This window comes from Amblyomma maculatum, chromosome 5 (assembly GCF_055883805.1).
Source record: "Amblyomma maculatum isolate TAMU_Amacu chromosome 5, ASM5588380v1, whole genome shotgun sequence".
NCBI lineage: Eukaryota > Metazoa > Arthropoda > Arachnida > Ixodida > Ixodidae > Amblyomma > Amblyomma maculatum.
Window position 1 is genome coordinate 28,998,659 of NC_139348.1, and position 24,140 is coordinate 29,022,798.

The window sequence follows — 24,140 nt, forward strand, 5'->3', positions numbered from 1 at the left end:
AAGGAAAAATTGGAATCATTTGGCGCTTGTCAGGAAGTGCCATGTGGATGGTGATATTCATGACCGTCTCGTGGCACCACTTTTGATGAAGCTGTGCTGGGCCATGCAGCCGCAAGTTGGCGGCGTTCACGGTGCTGTGTGAGCAGTACCAGCCGACCATCAGCCGGGACCCCAGCTACCCGCAGTACCTGGACAAAATTGGCCAGCTCTTCTTTGGCCTCCCGCCACCCCCAAAGCCACAGGGCATGTTTGGTGAGTTCTCTGCCTTTTTTCCTTTCTTCCCCATCGGCTCTTGTTTACAGCGCACCAACTAAAGCTAAGAAGTGTTACATCACAACTAGCAGAGGCATGGAAAGTGTGCGCGCGCGCGCGTGTGTGTGTGTGGGGGGGGGGGAATGAGACAGTTTTCGAGCTGCCAACGATGCAGAAACATGTAAATTTGCAGCTAGTCAATATCCCGCATGGCTTATGTTCTCAAAACGAGCACATTGCAAAAGCCTACCGAGACGGGCGAAGAGATGCAGCAGACACAGCCTACGTATGCTTCTTCTTCATAGTATTCCCCGACAGCCATTGGCATGTGCTGGGCCATGTGCTCATCAGCATGGGCTGGCTGATAGGTTGGTTGGTTTGTGGGGTTTAACGCCCCAAAGCAACTTCAGGCTATGAGAGACGCCGTAGTGGGAGGACTCCAGAAATTCCGACCACCTGGTGTTCTCTTCAACGTGCACTGACATCGCACAGGACACGGGCGCCTTGCTTTTTGCCTCCACCGAAAGGCGGTCACCGAGGCCGGGATTTGATCCCGTGTCCTTGGGAACAGTAGCCGAGCGCCGTAACCACTGTGCCACCCCGGCGGGGGTTGATAAGTAATGTCAAAATGCTCTATACTAAAATGCACTGATGATTGGTGGAGCAGTAACATCTTGATGTAATAAGAGTGTGGACAATTCCACAGGGGTATAATATTCGAGAGTGTGATTCGTGGAATTTCTGGAGCTACTGTATTCTGCTGCACACTGAGCTGCTGCTTGTCGACTCTGTAGCTTTGGCTCCATAGCCATGAGGAGCTGTCCCCAACATAAAAAGCTTTGTGTTCAGTAAGTTCGCTTTATTTCGCCGTGATTGGTGAGACAGGGGAACTTGTACCCACTAGAAGCCTGGTGTGTACCTGGTGGCGTTGGGGTTCAGACACCACGCATCCTGCATGCAAGGCATGCAAGGCATGCAAATGTAGTCACATGTGGCTACACTTGGCACAGGTCTTGTTGGGTACGGGAGCAAAGCAGTAACTCTCTCAATGCACCAAATACTACCTAGGCCAAACTTGTGCCTCTGGTATATTTCCGTCTTCACGGTACATGATGATGATGATGATTTGAGGCTGCACCCTTTGTAACAGGTGGACACTAAACTGTGTCCCAGCCAAAAAAGAAAGAAAAAAGGAAAGAGAGAAAAAAAAAAAGGAAGAGTTAATGGTGGACAAGTGTCCACCACATTCGGAGACGGGATTTTGTGACTGACGTAGCACTGTCACTGTTGCAACTGTTGCCACTGTTGTCGCCGCGTTCACCGCACTCCATGCCGCACTCCGCTGCTGTAAATCCAAGTGCTAGGGGTAGCGTGGTGCCCTCTCTCGGCTGGGGCGACAACTTCGTGCATTTGAGGACAACGTGCTCCGTCGATTCTTCTTGGATCCCGCAGGCTCTGCACAGCACCGCTTGAACTTCTGGGGCGGTGTCGAAGTGGCGGCGGTACACCAGTGTGCGAAGCGCTCCTGCTCGTGCTTCAAACAGGAGCTCGCTACTGATGCTGTTGTTGTACAGCGTTTCAGCGGAGATCGCTCTTTTGTGTGCACTGTATAGCGCCAGAGTCGTCTTTTTTTGGGCAGCAGCACTCCACTGCGCGTTCTCCGCCTGCTGTACAGTCGAGCCCACTTATAACGGCCCCACTTAAGACGAACTTTCGCTTATAGCGAACGAGACCGGAGCTACCGCCAAAATATGCATTACTTCAATGGCACAAGATCGCACGTATAACGAACGTCCATGAGCGCTGCTGATCGGTTACAGCGAACGGACGGCGTAAACCCGCCGCCCCGATATGAGATAACGGTGGGCTCCCATCCCTTTTGGTCTGTTTTCGCAATCATCCTCGCAAGCGAGCTACCCTTTGCTCGCCGACGCGCGCTGCCTACGAGTGTCGGCGCGTGGTGTGGCCTCCAAGGCCACGCTGCCGCCCCTCCTCGCAACTCCGCTCCCCTCTCCTCTCGCCATTCCCTCGTCTTCGCCTGTCTCCACGGAGCCGGCCGCCGGCATAGTCTGTCGGGCCTGAGTCGAATAATTCGGGATGGCGGACGGGAATTGCCTGCCTCCAGCGGTCACGAAACGAAAAGCGCTGGACATGGCAACGAAGCGAGCAATTGTGACGGAACTGTCTCAAGGTGCTAAAAATTGCGAGCTGGTGAAGAAGTACAACGTGTCGAAATCAACCATCTCGACAATTCTGAAGAATAAGGAAAAGATCGCCAGCTCCGACGCCAACACAGCGGACAGAAAGCGCCTGCGGAAGGCCACCTGTGCGGACGTAGAGGATGCGCTGCTGAAGTGGTTCGTCGACACACGGGCTCGCAACATTCCGATAAGTGGACCAATGATGCTGGGCAAAGCCAAAGACTTCGCATTCCTACTAGATTTTCCCGACTTCTGCCCAGGCAATGGCTGGCTACATTGGTTGAAAGTGCGGCATGGGATTGTTTTTAAATCGATTGTCGGTGAGGCGCGTTCGGTAAGTGACCAGGACGTTGCCAATTGGCTTGCAACAAACCGAGCCATTATTGCAAGCTACGCGGAGCAGGATGTGTATAACGCAGATGAAACTGCATTATTTTATCAGATGCTTCCAGACAAAACGCACTCCATGAAAGGGGAGTCATGCGCTGGCGGTAAACACGGTAAAGTGCGCGTTACAGTTCTTCTGTGCACTAATATGAATGGCAGCGACCGGCGCATGCCGTTTGTAATCGGAAAATCCAAGAAGCCACATTGCTTTCGGAACCATGTACCCGTGCGCTACAGGCACAATACTAAGTCCTGGATGACACGGGATTTATTCGCAGAGTGGCTGGGCGAGTTTGACCGCGACATGCAGAGGCAAAGCAGGCGCGTGCTGCTGTTGCTCGACAATTGCTCAGCGCACCACGTGCAAACGTCTCTGACGGCAGTGACTATACTTTTCCTGCCGCCCAATACCACTTCTAAAGTGCAGCCTCTTGATTTGGGCATAATACGCTCCTTTAAGGCATCGTATAGGCGCCGCATTGTGCAGCGCTTGCTCATCGCCGTTGACCGTCTGGCTGCTAACTTGCCACTCCGAGTTTCATTGTATTCAGCCCTTGAGATGGTGAAGGCGGCCTGGGCGGAGGTGACGACCGCTTGCGTGCGAAACTGTTTCCGCAAGGCCGGCTTCGTCGATGCAGTACCGGACGTCGGGCCTGATGCCTCCGATGATGATGATTCCAGCGGCGATTTGTGGCAGCGCGTCGTCGACTCCGACATGGGAGGCCCTGGCATTGGTTGGCAGGATTTTATTTCTGCGGATGAAGACGCGGATATTGCGGAACCGTGCACGGACGAAGGCATCGTTTCTGATGTGCGGGCCGAGAGCGACGCGGAAGAATCAGATGAAGATGAAACGTCTGAGCCAGCACCCGTAAGCACATCTGTAGCAATGGGCTATATAGAGGGCCTCAGACAACTTGTCTATGCCGAGGGACTCGGCGAAGAGCACGCTAGTGCTTTAAATAAACTGGAGACCGCCCTCATCGCATCTGCACTGCAGAAACAGACGAGCATCACAGACTTTTTTGCTAAGAAATAAATTTCGTGTTTTGACCGCCAACTTTTTTTTTCTTCTCTTTTTTAGTTTGTGGTCCAGTTACTATGAACTTCGGGATATAACGAACGGACGCCGCATGACGCTCAGGTTCGTTATAAGCGGGCTCGACTGTATAAGGTTGCGTATGGTGGTCTTGGGCGAGGCGGTCTGGTCTTGGGTGTCCGTCTGCGCTCCGTATTTCCGTCGTAGAGTCTGCACACGAACACACCATTTTGTCCGGATGCCAGCAATGTGTATATACCGGAACAGCCTCCTCGCCCATCTGTTATTGTTCATGGTGCGGAGTCTGGTCTCGTACCCAATTTTGCTGTGGGCTTCGCGGGCCTCAAACGTTGACCAGCCCATGTCCCCCTGGATGGCCTCCACAGCAACGCGACCGTGGCAACCGAGCGCCAGTCGTCCCACCTCACGTTGTCCGCGTTCCAGCCATTCCCTCGTTTGGGTAGATATGCACAAAGTGGCGTTTGCGAAGGTCAGCCCCGGCACATGTACAGCCTTCCACAAATCGCTCACCATCATATATCGATTGCACCCCCAAAGGCATTGTCGTCTGAGGATATGGCACACACGAGCTGAGGTCATTTTCAAATGTTTTTCCTGCGCCGCGTATAGAGCACCTTGTGTGTTGAGGAGCACTCCAAGGTAACTGTACTCCACGGCGCGTGGTATGGGGTCTCCACAGGGCAGCAGCACCGCAGGGGTGTCTTCGGGCGAGCCCGAAAAACTCAGCACAGCTGACTTGAGGGGATTGAAATTCAGCCCCAGTGTAGATAGGTGGTCAGCACATATGGTCACCAGGGTCTGCAGTTGCGCCTCGTTCTCGGCTAGTAGCACGAGCTCGTCCGCATACGCTAGCCCTGGCAGCGTCCATGTCTCCGGGAGACCTGCCCATGAGAAGGAGAGCTGAAAGCCTGTGCCCGACGCGATAAGCAGCCGTTCCATCTCGGAAGTGTACAGCATGTACAGGAGTGGGGACAGGGGACATCCTTGCTTCAGGCCTCTTCGGACGACGACTGGCTCTGAGCTGCTGTCGCGCTATCACTGGAGCCCTCTGTGGAAGTTTTTTGTAACTAGACGCATCTAGCAAACATATTGTAATGAACAGAACACTTTCTTTCATTTTGTGCCTGGGAAGTTGTCAGTTGTGCTAGAAACATGTGTCAAGTATAGATAATGGTAGTGTACTGTGCTGTATGAGAAAATTAGTACTGGAGAATATCGATATCACAAATTCCTTGGGACCCCGAAAAAATATTTGTACCATCCCAAATTCGTATGACCAAAAGCAAGCCACGGTGGTTATGACAATGAAACATAAAGTTTATCTGACGCAAATAGTTTCGGCCAAAAACGTTAGTAATACTTTAGTAATACCTGTCCACAATTTCTTTGGTTTCATTTTGCCAATGAGACCAGCTTGAAAAGCATAAAATCATACCGCAGTTTCATTACGCACATTGCCGGCACTTATGATGTGGTGTATAATATTGTTACGGGAAAGTATTTGTTGAGACTTGCGCTACAATGGGCGGAACTCAGCACATAGACTTCAAGGGCCGTCCAGCATGCACACCGTCTGCGTAGTCGTCTTCTAGAATAACACTTAATCATTCACGCATTCCTCGGTCGTCGTCTGTGAGCACACCATTTCATCAGTCAAGCGTCCCCCGGTAACGCTATCCCCCTCGGCAAAAGGCAACGTCTCGGTGTGCGTTACGCGTGCGGTGTGGAGTGGGATTAATGCTGCTTAATGCGGGCCACATGCACTATTCAGAAGTGGACGGTGGCTTTGAGTGGAGTGGTGTAATTTCATAGGTTATGTCAGTCACTGGGTGAAATACAATGTCAAGGGTGTCTACAGTTTTCACAGTCTAGTTGCTGTCAGTCACCCTGTTCTTTATTGCTGTTAGCTGACAGCTGTTCATTAGCCTCATCACTTAACTCTTCAGTGGCTATTTACCCACAGGTCAATGTTGTCATCCATGGTGACAAACTTATAAGCGAAACCTTGATGACATCCCAAAATCAGCACTGGAAGAGAGTTAACCCAAACAGAGAATTGTCCATTTTTTTGCCTTCTTTGCAAATGGTTTCGTAAGAATGAGTTGACGACTTTGTTTGAAAGGTGATGCCACCTCCAGGTGGTTGAAAGTTCTTGATGCCAAGAGAAAGTGCTCTGTCGTCAGTCGTTTCCCGTTGCACCTTGCCATTCAGAGTCGCACTGACTGCTGTCTCCTCACGAAATCATGTCGAATAGAACACCTCCCAGCTTGATGGGCATCCTTGCATGCCTGACCTTCAGATTAACACCCTGCCACCCAGTTGCAGTGCAGCGTGCTGAAGTCTCTAGGCCTACCTCAATCATCGCCAGGCTGACGCATTGTTTTTCTTGCGGTTTTTTGTCCATTTTGAAAGATAGGGCCTTCCGCTTTCGAGACATATGTTTAGGTGGTCACTCCAGAGTTGTCGTTGCACCACACGAAGCACTGCTGAAGGCAGTAGCGGTGACATTGAACGCAGCCGAAGGAATGTGTCACCGGAATCAGTTCCTGTGAGGTGACATGGGCTTGCAAAATGGCTTTTCCTGGAGGGGAAGGGAACCCGTCAGCCAGTGCTGCGAAAGGTTTGGGGGAAAGGGTGCCTGCCGCGTGGGCCTGCTTGCGTGCGTGGGTGCTCGTGCACTCATACCGTCTGCGCCATCTTGAAAAACTATTCGTTCCATCCTGAACTGTGAGATATTCTGTACACTGTAGGCCATTCAAGACCATTCAAGACACTTTGGAAATTTAACCGTGATCGTATCATTGATATACAGTGGACGCGCTCTAAACGAAACCTGCATAAACGAAAACTCCTTTTAAATGAAACTATTTCAAAAAAAGTCATTGGTTTCATATACAATCAGTGTAGAGTCGCACTCAACAATCGAAACCCCATTTTGATTGCAACATGGATAAACGAAACCGAAACTGTGCATGAGTCGTCTTTGTTGATGTTGATATTGGTTGGTTGGTTCATAGGAAAGGAAAAGCGCAATATCTGTCACACTTGCTCTGTGGACACCTGAACCGCGCCGTAAGGGAAGGGATGAAGGTGGGAGTGAAAGTAGATAAAGAGAAAGGGGGGCCGTAGTGGAGGGCTACGGAGTAATTTCGACCACCTGGGGATCTTTAACGTGCGCTGACATCGCACAGCACACGGACGCCACTTCGTTTCGCCTCCCATCGAAACGCAGCCGCCGAGGCCGGGATTCGATCCCGGGAACTCCGGCACAGTAGTCGGGCGTCTTACCACTGCACTGATGTTGATATCCAGAATCCAATCCTATCCAGTACCTTGCACGCCTTGTTTTTTGTTGTGCGGGTGCCATTTTGCTCTGTTTCGTGGCTGTGTTTCGTGACTTCTTACCGGCGTGCAGTATGGAAGAAGCTGCTAGAAAGCGTCCCCATAATCCGTTGCCTTTAAGGGGGGACACGGCTCTTTGCGGCCGAAAATCAGTCTGAAAATCGGATTTTTTATTTCTTCATTTTTGCAGTCCTGAGATGTTTCCGCAACTATCTGCAAATTTTGGTTGAAAAATACCACCTAATTCACACGTTACAGCGTTCCAAAAATGCGGATCTGAACGTTTGGCCCTTTAAATTGAGGTCAAATCACGCTGAGGTTTGATCGAGCGCAGATCGAGAAATACGCGCTTTACATTTGGTCTCATTTTGGTCTCGTTCGAAAGATGGTGATTCAGGCTATTCCCATGTCACAATCGGTGTCTGTGAGCAAACATCCGAAGCAGAAAACAAAGGGACAAGTTTGCGCGAAACACACGCTGCTATTGGGCTCCAAAAACATGTGACACAAATGACCACTTTTGGTTGGCTGCCCGCATCGACTGCTTGCGGCCTGGCGCCATTTTGAAAAGGTCGCGTAGGCCTAGCTGGCTTAGCAACGTCCCATCGTCACGACTGCGGCGTAAAATGGGGAATATTTAGGTTCGAGCTTCATTCTGGCCGAGGAATTGAAGAAAGGTAGAGATAAGAGGCGCGCTGGTGACGCGGCAACGCCGCATCCTGTTATCAGCTATCAGCGACGAAGCGCTGACGCTCCGTGATGGGCCGATAAGGGCGTAGCCGGTGGTGGTCAGCGCGACAGATAGGAGAGCAAACGATTTCCTCGAGGCGATTCCTGCTGCTTGCGAGCATCGCAATCGTGATGATGCAGTTGAAAAAGTGATACCTAAGCAGTTTTCATGGGCGCGACAGATCGACTACTCAGAAAAGTTAGTGGCGCGGCGGCAGCAGCGATTGCGAAACGGCATCACGCGCGGTATGTGGAATCGCGAACTTTCTCGAAATAAATTTGCTTTTGAGTTGCAGGGACAATTATCTCGATGGGAAACAGTGCATCCACACCAGAAACCAGTCATGACTAATTTTATCGAGTTACTGTTAGCCTTGGTAATTCTAACATATGCCCAAAACGTTTTTCGCCGATTTCTCGAAATTGAATTTTGGACAGTCACCAGATCAATATTTCTGGCCCTGCTCTTGCTAGTTATTTTCTTTAAACCTAACCTCGTATATCTTTTGACACCAAGGTAAATGTAATGACCATACTGGAAAATGTACTGAAAAGGTAGTCTTGGCACCAAAATAGACCTTTCCTTTGAGTCTATTTTTTTTTCTTTTATGGTGTAACTTTGGCCCAAATTGGTATAAAACATTAACTGTTACTTTAATCTACTTTCCAACCATTTCTGATCATATTGATATGTCAAAACTTGCAATAATTTAAATCTACATGTTCTGACATGCTTTTCCTTGTTTTCTCGAAACAGCATTTTTGAGGGTGCTGCAGTTTTGGAGGAGCGATATCTCTTGAACTATTTGTGCTATTGGTATCATTTCTTGAAGAGTGCAATAAGACTGAAATATATGCAATTATGATGAGGCAACATTTACAAAACTAAACAACATTAATTAGGCAAAATTCTTAAAGCTATGCACTCTACAAAAGAGACAATTATATATTTAAAATCAGCATGTCAAAATACATAAGTGATGCAAGTTTAACCCAAATCAGTCCATAAATAAGAAAAAAAATGTTCTAAGAGGGGTGTCTCCCCTTAAACGCCAAGATGAAAGTTTTTGATGATGTGAAGTGTGCCAAGGAGTCGGAAACTGCTATCACGAAAAGGCATGGCATCCTAAAGTGCACGCTTTCAGGGATCGTGACAAGATTTAAAAAGCATATAACAGCGGCGCTTTCGCCCATGGTAGAAAAAGGATGCATCTGGCCGAACATGAGGACTTTGAGAAAGCACTTTTCTTGTGGTTCAAGCATGCTTGAAGTTCCAATCTTCCAGTGACCGGGCCTATTTTAGAGGAGAAGGCGAGAGACATTGCACTACAGTTCAAAATTGAAGACTTTAAATTCAGCGATAGCTGGTTAAGCAGTTTCAAAAAGCGCCACGGCCTTGTTTTTCGCACAATAGCAGGTGAAAGTGCCATGGTAGATGATGTTTGCTCTGACTGGCAGCAGCAGAAGCTTCAAGACGTCCTTGCAAATTACAAGCCGAGCTGCGTCTTCAACGTGGAGGAAATGGCACTTTTTAACAAGCTTTGAAGGGTCACGACTCTTAAACAAAACTGCCAATAAACGAAACAGATTTCCTTGTCCCCGTCGAGTTTTGATTAAAGGGAGTCCACATTGTGCTTTAACTGCAAGTAGGAACTATATTCCACGGCCAGAAAAAGTTGTTGAGTTTAGGCCATCGCTGATCTGTGCTGTCACACATGCGTGCGATCACGCCATGAGTACCGAGTGGTAAGGGTGCAATCTGCACATTGCCAGTGCTGCAATCACCGGTTGCACGGTATTATGCACTACAAGTACTTTGAGTGGTGGTGCAGGGAGACAGATTAGTCTTCACGAGCACCTTTCCCATGCTTCAGTTTGCAAACTTTGTTCACGTTGTGCTAGCGAGGTTCTACTGTATATGTTTTAAATATTGCTAGTTTCTTTTGCGTGTACTTCACACAGTTTGTGGGACTATTTTGCTTGACCTCCTCTACTGTTGTTTTTGTTTTTTAACCTAATGATAAAATAGCAAAGTAAACTGTTACTGTACAGAATGCATGTTTCCAAGTCATCAGGTCGAAATAAGGGGGTTTCTGTTGAGCAGCTGTAGACAGACACTGTCCATGTTTCTTCTTTCTGCTTGTGTAGCTTCTGCACATTTTGTGGTTCGTGATGAAGGGCTGTACAAAATGAACTGAGTAGTCAGTAAAAAATTACTTTTAACCCTGCCACACAGGCTCAGTGGTTAAGGCGCTAGACTTAACCACTGTAGGAGTGTCCCAGGTCCAAGCCTGGCCACAGTGGCTGTGTTGCGATGGCAGTGAAACGTACCCGTGTGCTGTATAATGTCAGTGCATGTTGAACACCAGAAGGTTGAAATTAACTGGAGCCTTCCACTACGGTGTCTCCATAGCCTGAGCCGCTTTGAGAAGTTGTAGCCCATCACATCACCATTAGCAGGGGGTTCGATGCATAAAATGTGTTGAACTTCCTTCTAATCAGTTGCTTATCATTAGCATAGCACTGGCATAGATCATGCAGAAAACCACATAACATCGCATATTAATGTTTCGCGCTCTGTTTTACGGTACTGTATAAGCGTGTGTAAGGGCCGCACCCAAACTTTCTATGACCCATGCTGGAATAGCCTTCAAAATACACGCTACTGGAGCTTCCAGATGCCGCCCACGGATGGTGCCCGAAGTGGCAGGTCGTCATCATTACAGTAGAATAAACTCGGATATAGTAAAGTGAAACTGAAGTCCCAGTTCATCTTCCGTAGACAACTGTACAGTTCCCCCCTTTATAGTAAAGACATTTTTGGTAAAAATCACTTATAGTAAAGTGCGCCTCGTCGCGGCGATGACTCCCACGATATGACATCGCCGCCCGTGCACTGCCTAAAATCGTGAGGAAAAGATATTTTTGTATTTGAAAACAAAAATAACACAGAGTGTTCTTTTAAGTGGCTTTACCACTGGGCTTAGCAGCATTCAGGAGGAGCCTACTTTTCGGAGGCCATGAGAGAAAGCATGCAGCGCATAGGGAAAAAAAAAAAAGTAATGCTGTCTACAAACATAGAAAGGAGGGGGCGCATTCCATTCAGAAAGCAAGAGAGAGTAAAATAGGGAAAGGAAAAAAAGCGGGCGAATATTCACAGTACTGTGCGGCACAAAGCATGAGGCAGCGAAGGCAAGAAGTGGAGGTGCAGCGTGCGCGGTCTTGCAGCACTTGACTGCCATGTGCATTTATCATTTATTGTCTTTTAAAAAACAAACAGAAAAAAGGGACACCATGTTCATGCAAGGCTTTGATTTTCACATGTAACCAAATTTGGCTGTATTCATAGCCACGTTGTCCTCAGGCTTAAGAGCTGCTTCCACTAGATGTAAAAAACCTTCATAACTGAAAAAAATTGCATAAAGAGATGATAAGAGAGAGATGGAAGCTTAATCAGTGTTTTTTTTTTTTTTTTCATTAAGCAACAAGATGGGTTCAGTAAGTGGCCATTTAACTACCCGACAGCATTTTCAGGACTACGTGTCAGGACCCTGATATAGTAAACATTTTTGCTGGTCCCAGTCACTTTACTGTCACTGTATCATATTTTCCCTCTGCTGCGAGCTTCCGCAATCCATATCGGCATCGGTAGTAGTACAGTCGAACCCGGTTATATCGAATTTTGGTTATATCGAACTCACGGAATATCCCCTTGAAAATCCCATGTAAAAGTATAGGAAAGCCGCGTCATATATCGAACTCAATTTCACCGGTCGTTCGATATATCGAACTCCGCACCACGCACTGGAAAGTGTGCCTTCCCTAAAGACGATCCATCACCCTTGGCCGTTTGCCGCCTGACGTTTTCAAGCCACGTGCGGAAGGAATGAGGGGACAGTTTGGCGACGGCTAGTCTGGGCAGCGCCGCGCCCATTCCCTAAAGGCGCGCGCATCTGCAGTTATCCTTTCCCGCGCGCCAGTACATGACATGACGTTTGCAAGACATGTGTGTGGGTGTGCCCATTCTTTTGCCGAGCTATCTCTTTCCTTCAGCACGCGCATACGCATGCATCAAGCCAGCTCAGCCCGTTTTCAGACAGACATCGGACACGAACACTGCGCGCGGCGGCTGACGTGCCTATGGCGCCTGCGGACGTTAAGAAGCGGCAGATCTCTCCCTCTCAAGTTTTCTTTGTTTTTTTGCGAGAGTCATCCATTCTTATCGCTGTGCTGTACGCGGGGCATAGCGTAAGATATGGCCGGCTGCGGACGTTAAAAAGCGGCAGGTTCTTTTTTTGGGGGGGGTGAGTCGTTTATTCTTGCACCTATGTATCAACGAAAGCACGCGGTCAGCGCTGCGATCATGACACCCGCTCCAACGCGGCATGATAATGGAACCAGGCTTGTGCAATCAAGCCATCACGGGCACTCTGCCAAGTGCGCTCCCCGCCACCGCAGGAGCTATCAAAAGATAAACACACCCTGACATTATCGCTGCGCAGCATCTTGGCACGCTGCCAAGAATGAGCAGTGGATGAGACGACCGAACGGAGTGGCGCGCGCTATCGATATGCAGCGAAAACGCTCGCGATTTCTGCCGCGGCGACACAGAAACCTTGTTCCGAGCTGCCGCGGTGGCTCGAGCGGCGAGAGGGACGCAGCTCCAACAAGTTGGAAATTTTTCGCTCTGTCGCTGCCGCTCGTGGCTGAGATCGTTCAATCGCTTGCATGTGAGCGAGCTGGCCTTAACGCTTTTTTTTTTTTTCTTTTTCCAAATTCTCGGGCGCAAAAGTGAAGGGTGGGTTCATTATGCGAGTGGGTGAACTATGCGACAAATACGGTATAGTTTTTTCGCATCGTAAGTGCCGTCACAAGCCTATTTCTGTATATCGAATTATCGATATATCGAACTATTTCGCGATCCCCTTCGAGTTCGATATATCCGGGTTCGACTGTATTGCCAGTCTCGGCTTTATTAGGCTTGCATATGGAGAGACAGCTTCGGTGGTTAAGATCGAAGCTATGAAGAAATGTTTGGAGTTATGGCGGTTGCGAGCAGCAGGGAGTACCATCACCGTGACGCGGCCATAACTAAAGCGATTTTTTTGTGTTCATTTCCTTACTTTTTATGTCACGTCTTTAACTTATTGAAGTTAAACCGATACCTGCTATATAATGGGTGGTCACCATCACCATCACCCCAGCTTTGTTTTGCGACTTCCGCAGTCGCAAAACAAATATAGGATAGGGTGAAAACAAAGGATAGGGTTAAACAACACCAGTGCAGTATCCACGCAGACATGGCAGTTATTTCGGGCGGCCTCACCAGCATGCTGCAACCCCTTGGCGTCAGCATCAATCGGCCTTCTAAGGCTGAAGTCCGAAGGCAGTACTCAGAATGGATGACAAATGCCAATCATGACGAGACGCCGACCGGGCGGCTCAAGAGGGCACCGCTCGCTGCTGTGCTTGGCTGGATTTTGTCCACGGGGAACTCTGTGTCTGCAGACATTTTATCACATAGTTTCGATGTGACCAGAATTTCAAACAGTTTACACAGGACTGAAAACAATGGCTTGTGGGGTGAACATGCACCAGAGCACAGCACCAGCTTGGAGTCGGAATGGCGAGTGACGATTGAATGGTATATAAACACCAAATATTCACTGATTGGTCTGTTTCTACTTGGAAAAAAAGAAGTTTTTTCGTATGCCGCGTGTATGGTCCGCACCCCGAAAATTGGCCCTTGAATTTGGAAAAAAGTGTGGCCTTTACACGCTTTTATACGGTATTTCTGCAGTAACTGATTACCTGACATATTTCTTTGATTTGTAGAAACCATCATAATTTCCTGGCGTGTGGGAGAGTTGCTACTGGCACTGCGGTTGGGTTTTTTCGGAATGTCCCCTGATGAAAGCGTAAGCAATGGGTGCAAGCGTCATGTTTTTAGGGCATCATATTTCCTGCAGCAAAAAAAAAAAGATGGATTTTGCAAAGTCATGGCAAAGAACTACTTATGTGTAATATTCCACAAAACACATAACACACATACTAAAATAAGATTTTTGATGGTGCAAGGTTATAATTAGGTATTGACTCCTCATTCGATGGCACGGCGAGATCTTGTTTGCCACTTTTTGTTTGCGCACTGTTGAGGCCACGGATAAGGAAGCCAATGCAGCGCTCTTCGCCAGGTAATTCCAGCAGTAATCGGCTGATGACGTGCTGAAATACTCTCCAGGCATAAACCAAACTATTTCTACGCAGAAGCGAAGCTAACGCTTCAGAATATTCGCACGCGCAAACTGGTTTCGAAGGCAGCGTCGCTTGGCGCAGTGTAGGCACACTGCGCTTTTGCCTACACCCCATGTCGCTGCCGATCTCTGCATCACCTTTGTTTACAAACATGACGCTTGTCTATAGTCGAGAAGCACTGCCAGATTGAAACAAGCAAACTGACATAGCACTAGACGAAGGCAGTAGGACAGTTGCTTCTTTGTTAAAGTGGAAAGGGGCTGAAGTGCTCAGCATTCTCTTTGCTAATGCTAGATTTCTGTGAGCGACACAACCTAGTTATTGTAAATAGAGGAACAAAATGTGAGGGACAAATCACATGGGAATTCCGGAACAAGCAGACGACCATTGACTACTGTCTAATGTCACAGGGAATTTATAGCAAGCTCGCAAAAATGTAAATAGACTAAGAAGGGGAGTGTAGTCTGGGAACGTATTAGTCTGCAGATGGGACCCTTGATGAAAAAAGAAATGAACTTATACAAAAAGTAAACACAAAATTAAATGATGATCAAATAGCGCAGATAGCAGCAGACATAGAGGAAGCAATGGAATAAAGCCCCATAGAAAAATTAAGTAGGTTAAAGCAGCAAACTGCTATTATGGAAAGAGGAAGCCATCGAGCTGGTGAAATAAGGAAATCAGGGAAGCCATTGAACAACGACGGGCAGCTTCAAGGGAGCACCGAGAGGCAGAGAAAGCACAGGTATCTCGGGAGAAAATAAACCAAAAATGTGAATCGTGTCGACAAACGAAACTTTGTACGGGCCCTCTTCCAAAGACCACTGAAAGTAGTCCACCGATCGCTGTATGGCTGAAATACATGATACCATTAGAGGCGGACCAAGTGGGGATACAACAGGTATGAGGTATTGAGGGGTTTTTGGAAAGGAATTATGGTGCCCGGACTTACTTTCAGAGATGCAGCTTTGTGCCTTAATGCAGAGGTACAGTCGACATAATCAGAGAGCCGTCGGACGATTAGCACTGGGTGCCCACGGCAAAACCACAAATGAGGCGGTACAGAGAGAGATGGGCTGGGCATCTTTCGAAGTACGGGAAGCTCAGAGCAAAATGTTATATGAGGAATACCTGAGGAAATTGGACAGTAACTGGTGGGCAGCTAAAGTATTTAAAAAAGCTTCCTTCCTGATCTACCTTTTCTACTTTCGGTATAGTTCCACACTGTTTCTTTTAGATAGAATTTATCCAATTTTTACCTTCTCGGTTTTTTCATCTGTTGCTTGATGCTCTTTATTTCTTCGTCCTTGTAACCAGTAAGTATGCTGGTTACAAGGACGAAGAAATAGAGAGCATCAAGCAACAGGTGAAAAAACAAAGAAGGTAAAAATTGGATAAATTCTATCTAAAAGAAACAGTGTGGAACTATACCGAAAGTGGAAAAGGCAGTGCCCTACTTTTTGAAACTAGATCAGGGTGCCTTACAGCACGCAGCTACAAAAAGAAATTTGGTTGAATATGACTCATGTGCAGTATGTGGTAAATCCATGTAAACAATTACCCATCTTGTACTCGCATGTGATGGTGTCCATCCAGAAGTTGATGCAGGCGCTGTCACTCTTCGTGAGGCCCTGAGGTTTAGAGATATCAGTGGCTGGGTGAATGAACCTGCAGTGGAAGCTAGTAAAAAACGATTGGAAGATTGATGGCTGAAAAGCAGAAAAGTACCATAATGTTAGTAATGCAGAAACAAAAATTCAATAAATAGAATGATGCTATAGTTAACCGATCTAAAACAATACTTAAGATATAAGAAAAAAAAATGAGCATGATAGCAACTGCTACCACCCCGTTACAAAGAGGACGCTCCTATATTCCATCCATCCATCCATTGCTTGAAGAATGCCCCACCTGTTGAAGATTTGTGCCTGATGGTTGAGAAGGACGAAAAGGAAGAGGAAGCGCGAGGACGGGGGCTCAAGGAGTGTGTGCGCCATGTTGGGACCTCAGTAAAGACCTCAGGCTATCAGCGGCTCGTGTGTCTTCCTTCTACACCACCAGCTCCCTGATGATGCCCTGGTGCAATTGAGCACCTGGTGTTCACTTTAATCTGTGGATGGTCCAATAACGTGACAAGGGGAAGCCCCCAGAATGGATGCCAAGCATCGCTCTAAACTACAATTGTTTTTGCTGCTGCTGTTAGCATTCATCTTGAAAAAAGCCAGTATTCAAGAGAGACAGAAGAAACTGTATTTCACCGTGTCTCTCCTGTCAAAGGCGGACCTTTAATTCAAAAGTCCAGCACTGTGATTTCCCATGCGCAATGTACTATCGGCTTCAAATGAAATGCAAACAGTGGAGCGCATGGAAAACTGTCCACCTCAGGCAGTCTGCATCTCTGATTGTCATCATCATCAGATAAGCACGCTGTTCCGGTTTGCGACTGTTTTTCCTCTGTTTTCTTTTACAGTCATTTTCTGGTTGTGCCACTGGAGCGCCACATTCATTCTTTCCAGAGGTGATGACTTCCGCAGCGCAGTTTTGCTGGCGGCAGCGGCTGTAGCCTGCGTGAGTGAAGCAAGCGCTCTTAGCTCGTTGGCCTACAATGCTTTGATTTTCTTTCCGTCATTGTGCTCATGTCACCCATGCTGGCTAGAGCCACTGCCGCTAGCGAAACCACACTCCACAAATCACCATCTCTGGAAAAGATAAATATGGTGCTCCAGTGGTACAGCAATAAAATGTTTGTACAAGAAAACAGTCTCAAAGCAGAAGAGCGTGTCTATCTCTGATATCAACAGGCAGACTGCCTTAGCTGGACCTTTCTCGACACACCCCTCTGTTCGCATTCCATTTGGCACCAATTATACGAGCAGAAGCTGGCGACCGGGCAATGGAAGGGACAGCACTCCTCACAATAAGGGTCCTGTGGGGCAGTTGCTGGGTGATCGCGCATTGGCATTCCACGTAGTAGAAAGGTCGGAGGTGTGCTCGTGTTGTGACCAACATGCTGTTCGTTTAGGGGCGAGGGGAAGGTGTCTGTCTGTGGCTGCCTATAAATTGGACAGCTTTCTGCCGAGAGAGCGGGGAGTAAGGTCAAGGTCATAACCTTGCTCGCAAAAGGGTGTGCAAGACATTGTCACCAAGTCCATTGCACTTAACGTACAGGCCTGCATGAGCTGAAGAGATAAAGCATTTATTGCACAACCAAGAAATTTCTAGAGTCAATGGCCGACATTCTCGTTTCAAGGCTCCAACGGCTTGCGCTGCATCGCGAACCTCATGGGTGACAGGGGGAACAGTCACATCAAGGCATCATCAGCTACTTTCGTTCATTGCCAGATTCCTGTTCTTCAACAGGGTGAAGATGAACAAGTTTACTGCATACTCATTGCTCTGTCGGTTCTACTGTTGTTTTGCCGCAACAGAAACTTAAAAGAAAGCGAGAGGCTATTAAAATGCAATCCCACAAAAAATGCTATAGTCCATATTGACACAAGGTCAGGTTGGGCTCTGCTTGCTATTCTCTGTGCACAGAGTCCACATTGTCGTTTATTGAAGGCTATGAGGGTTTATTCATTAAAAAAATTTAATGCATTTTCTGGTTGGACATTTGAATGAAACACACTGGATCCACATGTTCTGAATAGGTTGCGTTAACTGACGTTGACTGTGTTTGGTGCTAGGTGTGTTGTAACGCTTTTAAAGAGTTCCGTTGTTTCCTGTTCACTTATAATGAACGTTCTGTTCTAGGCAACCTGATCCAGACGTTATTGGGAGGACTGGAAGACGACGATCAGAGCACATCAACGTCTCAAGCAAATGCACCATCGGCATCGTCAGCACCTGCCGAAGTCCAGCCCGAGGAGCTGGATTAAAATTCAGCTGGAAGATGATCCCTTGCGACGCCTACAGTGTTTCACAGCCGGGATAGCATTGTCCGGTCGAGAGGACGGCAGTTGGTACAAATCCTCCCAAGAAGTATATTGCAGAGGGTCTTTAAAAGCGACGCAAAGATGGGTGAAAGTTTAAAGCAAAGGCGCTGGTATGCGTGACCGGTGTTTTGTCCATGCGCTACGTGTCTTGGCTACGAATTGTGTTGCTGGTCGTACGAAGAATGTGGCTCCGGCTACGGATGGCTTCTGGCCACTTTGGTCGTTACACGCTGCTTTCCGACGTGACGTGACGAAGAAGACTGACCCAAAATTTTATTTGCGGGGCTGTGCGGCCACCGTCGTCTTGTTGCTGGTTATGGCGACAATGCTGGCTGCGGTGGAGAAGTGGATATTCATGTATAAATCATGCTTTCACTTTTTTCTCTTAACATTTTTGTTGCTTGTGTAGAGAAAACTCGGTTTTCTTTTTTTGCCTATTTGTTTAGATATTTGAATGAACTGCACTTTGCAAGATGTGATGCAGTGCGAGCACTACAAAGTACTTTTCTTGTGACCTGCGGAAAAACCCCTTTATTCTGTTGTTTAGTGCTTGCTAATAATTCAGCGTCTTTTTGGTGTTGAGAGATGGGCATCGGTAAACAAACCAGTTCTCTTTGTGCCCTTTAAGCAAAGGGAGCAGGCATTTGAAGAAGCTGCTGTCGAAGTGCTAATATTTGCCGGTGGAGCAATAAAAGAAATGTGACAGAGTTAGCGCTCACTCATGTCTTTCCTTTCTTTAAATAATTCTGTTTGCAGTATGCTGCAGAGTACAAGTGATTGCCGTTACTCTGGAATACATTCTCGCATCACGTTCTGGTGCCAGTGCTACACTTGATGCGTTGATATCTCCCCTTACTCTCACACCTCTCTCTCACTCTATAGTGCCATTGGGGAATGACCTTGAGCTTTTTATGGCTTTAGTCCACCTTCTTGGGCCTCTGTTTTATAAGCTGCCTGCAATAAAATGAAAATTATCTCAAGGTGTAGCACATCACCACGGCACTGAGAAGTGAGGGGCTTCATTCAAGCAACATTGTTACACGGGTGTGAGGCTGGTAAATCTTGCCATGCTCATAGGTCCTCGCAGTGGTTAGGGCAGTCGACTGCTGTGTCCAAGGATACGGGATCGAATACCGGCTGTGGCGGCTGCTTTCCGATGGAAGCGAAACAGAGAAGTTCCCATGTGCTATGTGATGCCAGTGCCCATTTTAAAAAACCCCAGGTGGCCGAAATTTCCCAAAGCTCTCCACTACATCGTCTCTTATAGCCCGAGTCGCTTAGCGGTGTTAAACCCCGTAAATCAAACCAAACAAGGGCCCATAAGTAATTGAAATTAAACAGGAGTCTTCCGTGACTGCATGCCTCACAGGCCAGGCTCAGCTTTGCAATAACTTTCTAAGCCATTTAAAAATGTAAACGAAGGGCACACAAATAGTGCGATTTCAACTGGAGGAAAATTTAATCAGGTAGTAAAAGCATTGCATTCAAATGGAGAACATTTTGAACCGTGTGGCAAAAAAATTTGACAGCAATTCATAGCAGCATGTTTATTATGTCAACCAATGCAGTCCATGGTACTGAATCTTTACTTGCCAAAATATTACCGTTGGTGAAACTGAAAGAAGCCGCTCTGAATTGTGTTTGAGATGTCTTTTCTAAGGTGTACTCACGTTACCAGCAAAGCACTGTAAGCCTCGGTCATATTTCAAAGTGTACAGTGCAATGGAATGTCTTAGAGCGATGACGTAGTACTGCAGCCTGATTAATGTCTAAAACCACTTATTCCAACATTTTTCAGTTAGATTATCGTCACATATATATTGTGAGGGCTATGAAACGAAAAATTATCGGTGTAACGTTGAGATAGGAAGCGTGCAGAGTGGGTCAGAGAAATAACTCGAGTCACTGACTTTCTTGCGGAAATCGAGAAAGTGGGCATAAGCAGGACATTTAGTGCGAAGGGAGGATAACCAATGGTTGAAAATGGTAACAAATTGAATACCAAGGGAAGGAGCAGGGGACGGCAGAAAGTTAGGTGGGTGGATGGGATTAAGAGGTTCGCAGGGATCAAGGGGATGCAGCTAGCACAGGACCAGGTTAATTGGAGGAATATGAGAGAGGCCTTTGCCCTGCAGTGGGTATAGTCCGGCTGATGATGATATATTGTGAAGTCTTGTAGCAAATTTCCATTCCTATAGCAGTTAGTGATTTTCACAAAATTGATGCCACGTTGTGTCTGCGCTACAGACTAGTTTAAGGAGGATCGGCATGCAGAACCGATCAGTTTGCTTCGTTGCTTGTGCTCACCAGAACACTCGCATGTTAGTGTCCGAGTTATGGCACAAAAAAAAAAAAAATCACGGGACTTTATTACCCTGTGTTTTAATGGGATAGCGTTAAAGCGTTCATTGGAAATCTAGCGTCGGCACCAGTGTTGGCATTGCAAGCGAAAAATCATGAGCATGACGCTTGCAGGCGGCGCATACTAATAGGCTGTAGGGTTGCGTGACATTACGATTGGCAGGAGCTGCCAACTCGGGTCTCTCCTTTCACATGGGAGGGTGATGTCAGAATCAGCTGACCAGAACCTTTGCATTCATGTTATCCTTGGCCACTCATATGGCTTGGTTAAAGCAGGGCTTTATACAAGGGCTGGTCGCCTCTGCTATCACATCATACCCTTGAAGGCGGAGCTTAGGGGTTGCCTACAATTTTTTGCCCAAAAATTGCCTTTCTCAAATGTATTCTTCCATTGGAAACAATCAAACTGAGGTGCCACATGAAAACTAGCGACCCCCAAACAGTTTAAGATTCAGGCCGGAGTGGACTTGCACAGGCAGAGGCTCATTTAGACTGGCAGTTAACCACTTCATGTTCATCAACCTCTGAGCCAACAGAACTTCCATGGAAATGGACTCAACTGGACTAGCTCAGACATCCAATATTCTAGGATTACTTGAAATCAACCAGAATGAAACTGCTATGCAGGTTTGAGCCCAAGCATACATGCTGTTTAAATTTTTCTTTTCCAGACAGACAGAGAAGCCAAAATGAGCAAAAGGAAGTTGCAACGAAGCAAGCTTGATGTCTTAATTGCTAGCACCGTGCATATTCACCTCCACATTTCGAGTGAATTTTTTCCATCGGGTTCAGGACTTTCCTAATTTTTGGCACTGCCATAACTGAATATTGGTATGATATGGTTTGTGGGGTTGGAGTTTATTTGGCTTAGTCTTACTGGACTCATGGCAGTGACACTAAATCCTATGCGTGTTACACAAGCAACAAAGAGCTTCCCAGCATGCAAGCTATGCTATATGAGAGGCCTTCATTTTGCGGTTCAATTCTTTCAGGGCTTCCGCTAAACAAAGGAGACGTGAAGTGTGACCATCCAAGAAAAAAAGTAATTTTCAGTAAAATTGCATAATATCATAGCATATTGCCAGCAGAATTTCAGACTCCAAGATGGCACCACCAAGTGGTTCCATGGAACCGCAAAGGAAGTACAAGCAAAAGAGAATGGCTGTACTGTGTAAGGAAGGTGCCTTTCAGCAAGAAGACATTTCTTGCACAAGAAGTGTAAGAAATGAATGGCAGAACTTCCCTCACAAAGCAGCATTGTATGCATCATGAAGGCAGAAGCTGCCTCCTACCAGATATAACACAACAGTTGCGTTTGAAAAGTTTATTCTACTTTTAACTTCTTGGGAGATCAATTTGTGTATATTCCAGCTGATCAGATATTTAAAGTTGCTGGTATAATGTACCACCACCTCAGTTCAACAGCACCATTATACGGGCAAAAAACTTTTTCATTCCACTTGCAGGTAAGTCATCCCTTATATATAATCGTGTGAACAATTGCTTCGTCCAGTGCAGCCACAGAACCACACCGTTCATGTTTTACCAATAGTGAAATTCCCTTTATGCCTTTGAAAGCTGAAGTGCACCAGCATTGCGAATGAGAATATTTTAGTTTCCGAATCGCTTTCTCCACAAACGATGCTGCGTTTTGTGTGCAGTATGTGTCAAAAGCGGCTCAGCTCTACAATGCTGATATTAATCAGTAGCAGAACTATCCAATACCCCACTACAGCTGCAGAGCAAGCAGGCGCTGGTATCAAATCTCTGCTCCCCAAGTTGGCGAATGAATGCAGTCAGACTATACTAATAATTATAGTAACTAAAGCACTGTTCAACCTGCCTACATATGCGCTGTACAAGAACCATGATGTATTTTTCTATTCTTCGCAGTTCCGGTTGCAACACATCTCCGAACTCTCACAGGCGCTGACAGGCGCTGACAGCCATGGAGAGCTGGGAGTACTCCCGCCTCCTGTGACCCGAGCCTTAGCAGTAAAATCATCAGGGAGGTTGAATCACACAGAAAGTTGCACTACTCGTAATTGCGGGTGTCACCGAAACCTCGCCACGTCCCGGCCGAACACCTTCTCGAACCGTTCCTTGTCTTTTATTCCGCCGTGCTTGAGCGACACTAGAAGCGGGTCATTCGGAGAGCTGTACCGGTACAGCTGGACGTACCACGAGCCCCACGCCTGGCCCGAGTCGGCGAACTGTGCCACGTCTGCCGTGTCGTAGACGTGGTCCTGCCGGCCACCCCAAAAAGTCAGGTGGCCGACGCGCAGCTTCGTGCCTTCCTTGTTCACGTACATAATCCCGATGACGCGCTCGGCGAGGTAACCCGTCAAGAACAACACGATAGTCGCTGAGACCGTGACGGAGAGGAGCATCACGTTCATGTTGGTCGGCGTCCATTGCATGTATTCGGCAAGCAAAAGCGGTGGTGCTACGGCGAGGGTGATGATAGACTGGTAGATCTTGACTCGACACAGCATTCGCAGGGCCTTGATGTGCGGGTAGTGGAAGATGGTTATCCATTCCTCTCCGTCATCCGTCGGCGGCTCCGACTGCTCGGGCTTCAATGTTGTCGTTGCCTTGTGCGTCGTGTCGTTTTTATTGAACCTCCGGGACAACACAGTGCAGGCAGCAGCGTTCGGACGAAGCAACGACCGTGGTGTGGGGAGGATGCATGATAATCGCGTCGCACCGGTAAGCGCGGGCGCAGTGCCGAGTGATCGCCGCAGCACACGTACTGTGAGAGGCAGCAACGAGGGAAGTCTACTCGCCATAGCGCCGTAGCTAGTCGGTCGTGGTTCGAGCTAGCAGGCGGCCACACAGCGTTTATCTGCTAGAACTCCACTAGAAATAGTTCAAGTCTAGAAAAAGTTCACAGGATCAATTCAACCAACTCCACGCCTCATAACACCACGCTTTGGCACCCTTTGGCTGCTACTCGACCTTGGCTGTGCTTGAGCTTTTGCACGTGAAAATTAAAACGCCTGTTATTTTCACTCTAGACGGCAGGTTTACGACTACGCCATTCATTGGCCACACCGTTAGTACGTCATTACGCGGTATTTTTAAATGTGCTTTTATCTCCGACACGGCCGCTTAGTAATTTACCATCGCACAAGATATTACGGCATAACTAGTGTTTGAATGACATATTCCTATTCCATGCACACTCGTCATTAACTGTGAACATGGCTCCGTATGTAGTGCTTTTCCTTAGTCATTGTCACGTTTTACAATGCTAAGATGCGCATCTATAAAAAAAGTGTAGGGATGCATGCACATGAACTTTTGCCGTAATGTACTGCTTTTTGCTATCGAGACCTCTATATACTAGTAGTCTGCCGTTTGAATTGTGAGACTGATTTCTAGGTCATCCCCTGTGGATAACAGATAATCATAAGACAAAACTTTCTTCTAGACTGCCGCACGATGCAAAGAGGGGTGTGATAGCTACACAGGCCTCCCCCCCCCCCCCCCCCCCCACACACACACTCCGTGCCGATTCACGCATGCTTCAGGCTACTTAAGTTCGCATCTTCGAGCATTACTTTTTAGTGCCGGAGAACTACTACCCGCATTCTCCCCAAAACCCAATGTGTGAAG

The 24,140-nt window shown here is 47.4% G+C and overlaps 2 protein-coding genes across 2 annotated transcripts in view; one reads left to right on the forward strand and one right to left on the reverse strand.

Annotated features, from left to right (window-relative positions):
- Nucleotides 1-18,868, forward strand: part of LOC146187923 (Golgi to ER traffic protein 4 homolog) — a 34,323-nt gene extending 15,455 nt beyond the window's left edge. The window contains exons 6-7 of the mRNA XM_084603560.1: nucleotides 110-252; nucleotides 17,980-18,868. Of these exons, the coding sequence (XP_084459686.1) occupies nucleotides 110-252; nucleotides 17,980-18,104 (268 nt within the window). The 3' untranslated portion in view covers nucleotides 18,105-18,868. The remainder of the gene's footprint in view (nucleotides 1-109; nucleotides 253-17,979) is intronic.
- Nucleotides 18,869-21,831: 2,963 nt separating this feature from the next.
- On the reverse strand, nucleotides 21,832-23,511 carry LOC146187924 (transmembrane protein 186). Its single transcript, XM_084603561.1, has one exon. The coding sequence runs from the start codon at nucleotides 23,309-23,311 to the stop codon at nucleotides 22,577-22,579; it is 735 nt and encodes a 244-aa protein (XP_084459687.1). The 5' UTR covers nucleotides 23,312-23,511; the 3' UTR covers nucleotides 21,832-22,576.
- Nucleotides 23,512-24,140: the final 629 nt, after the last annotated feature.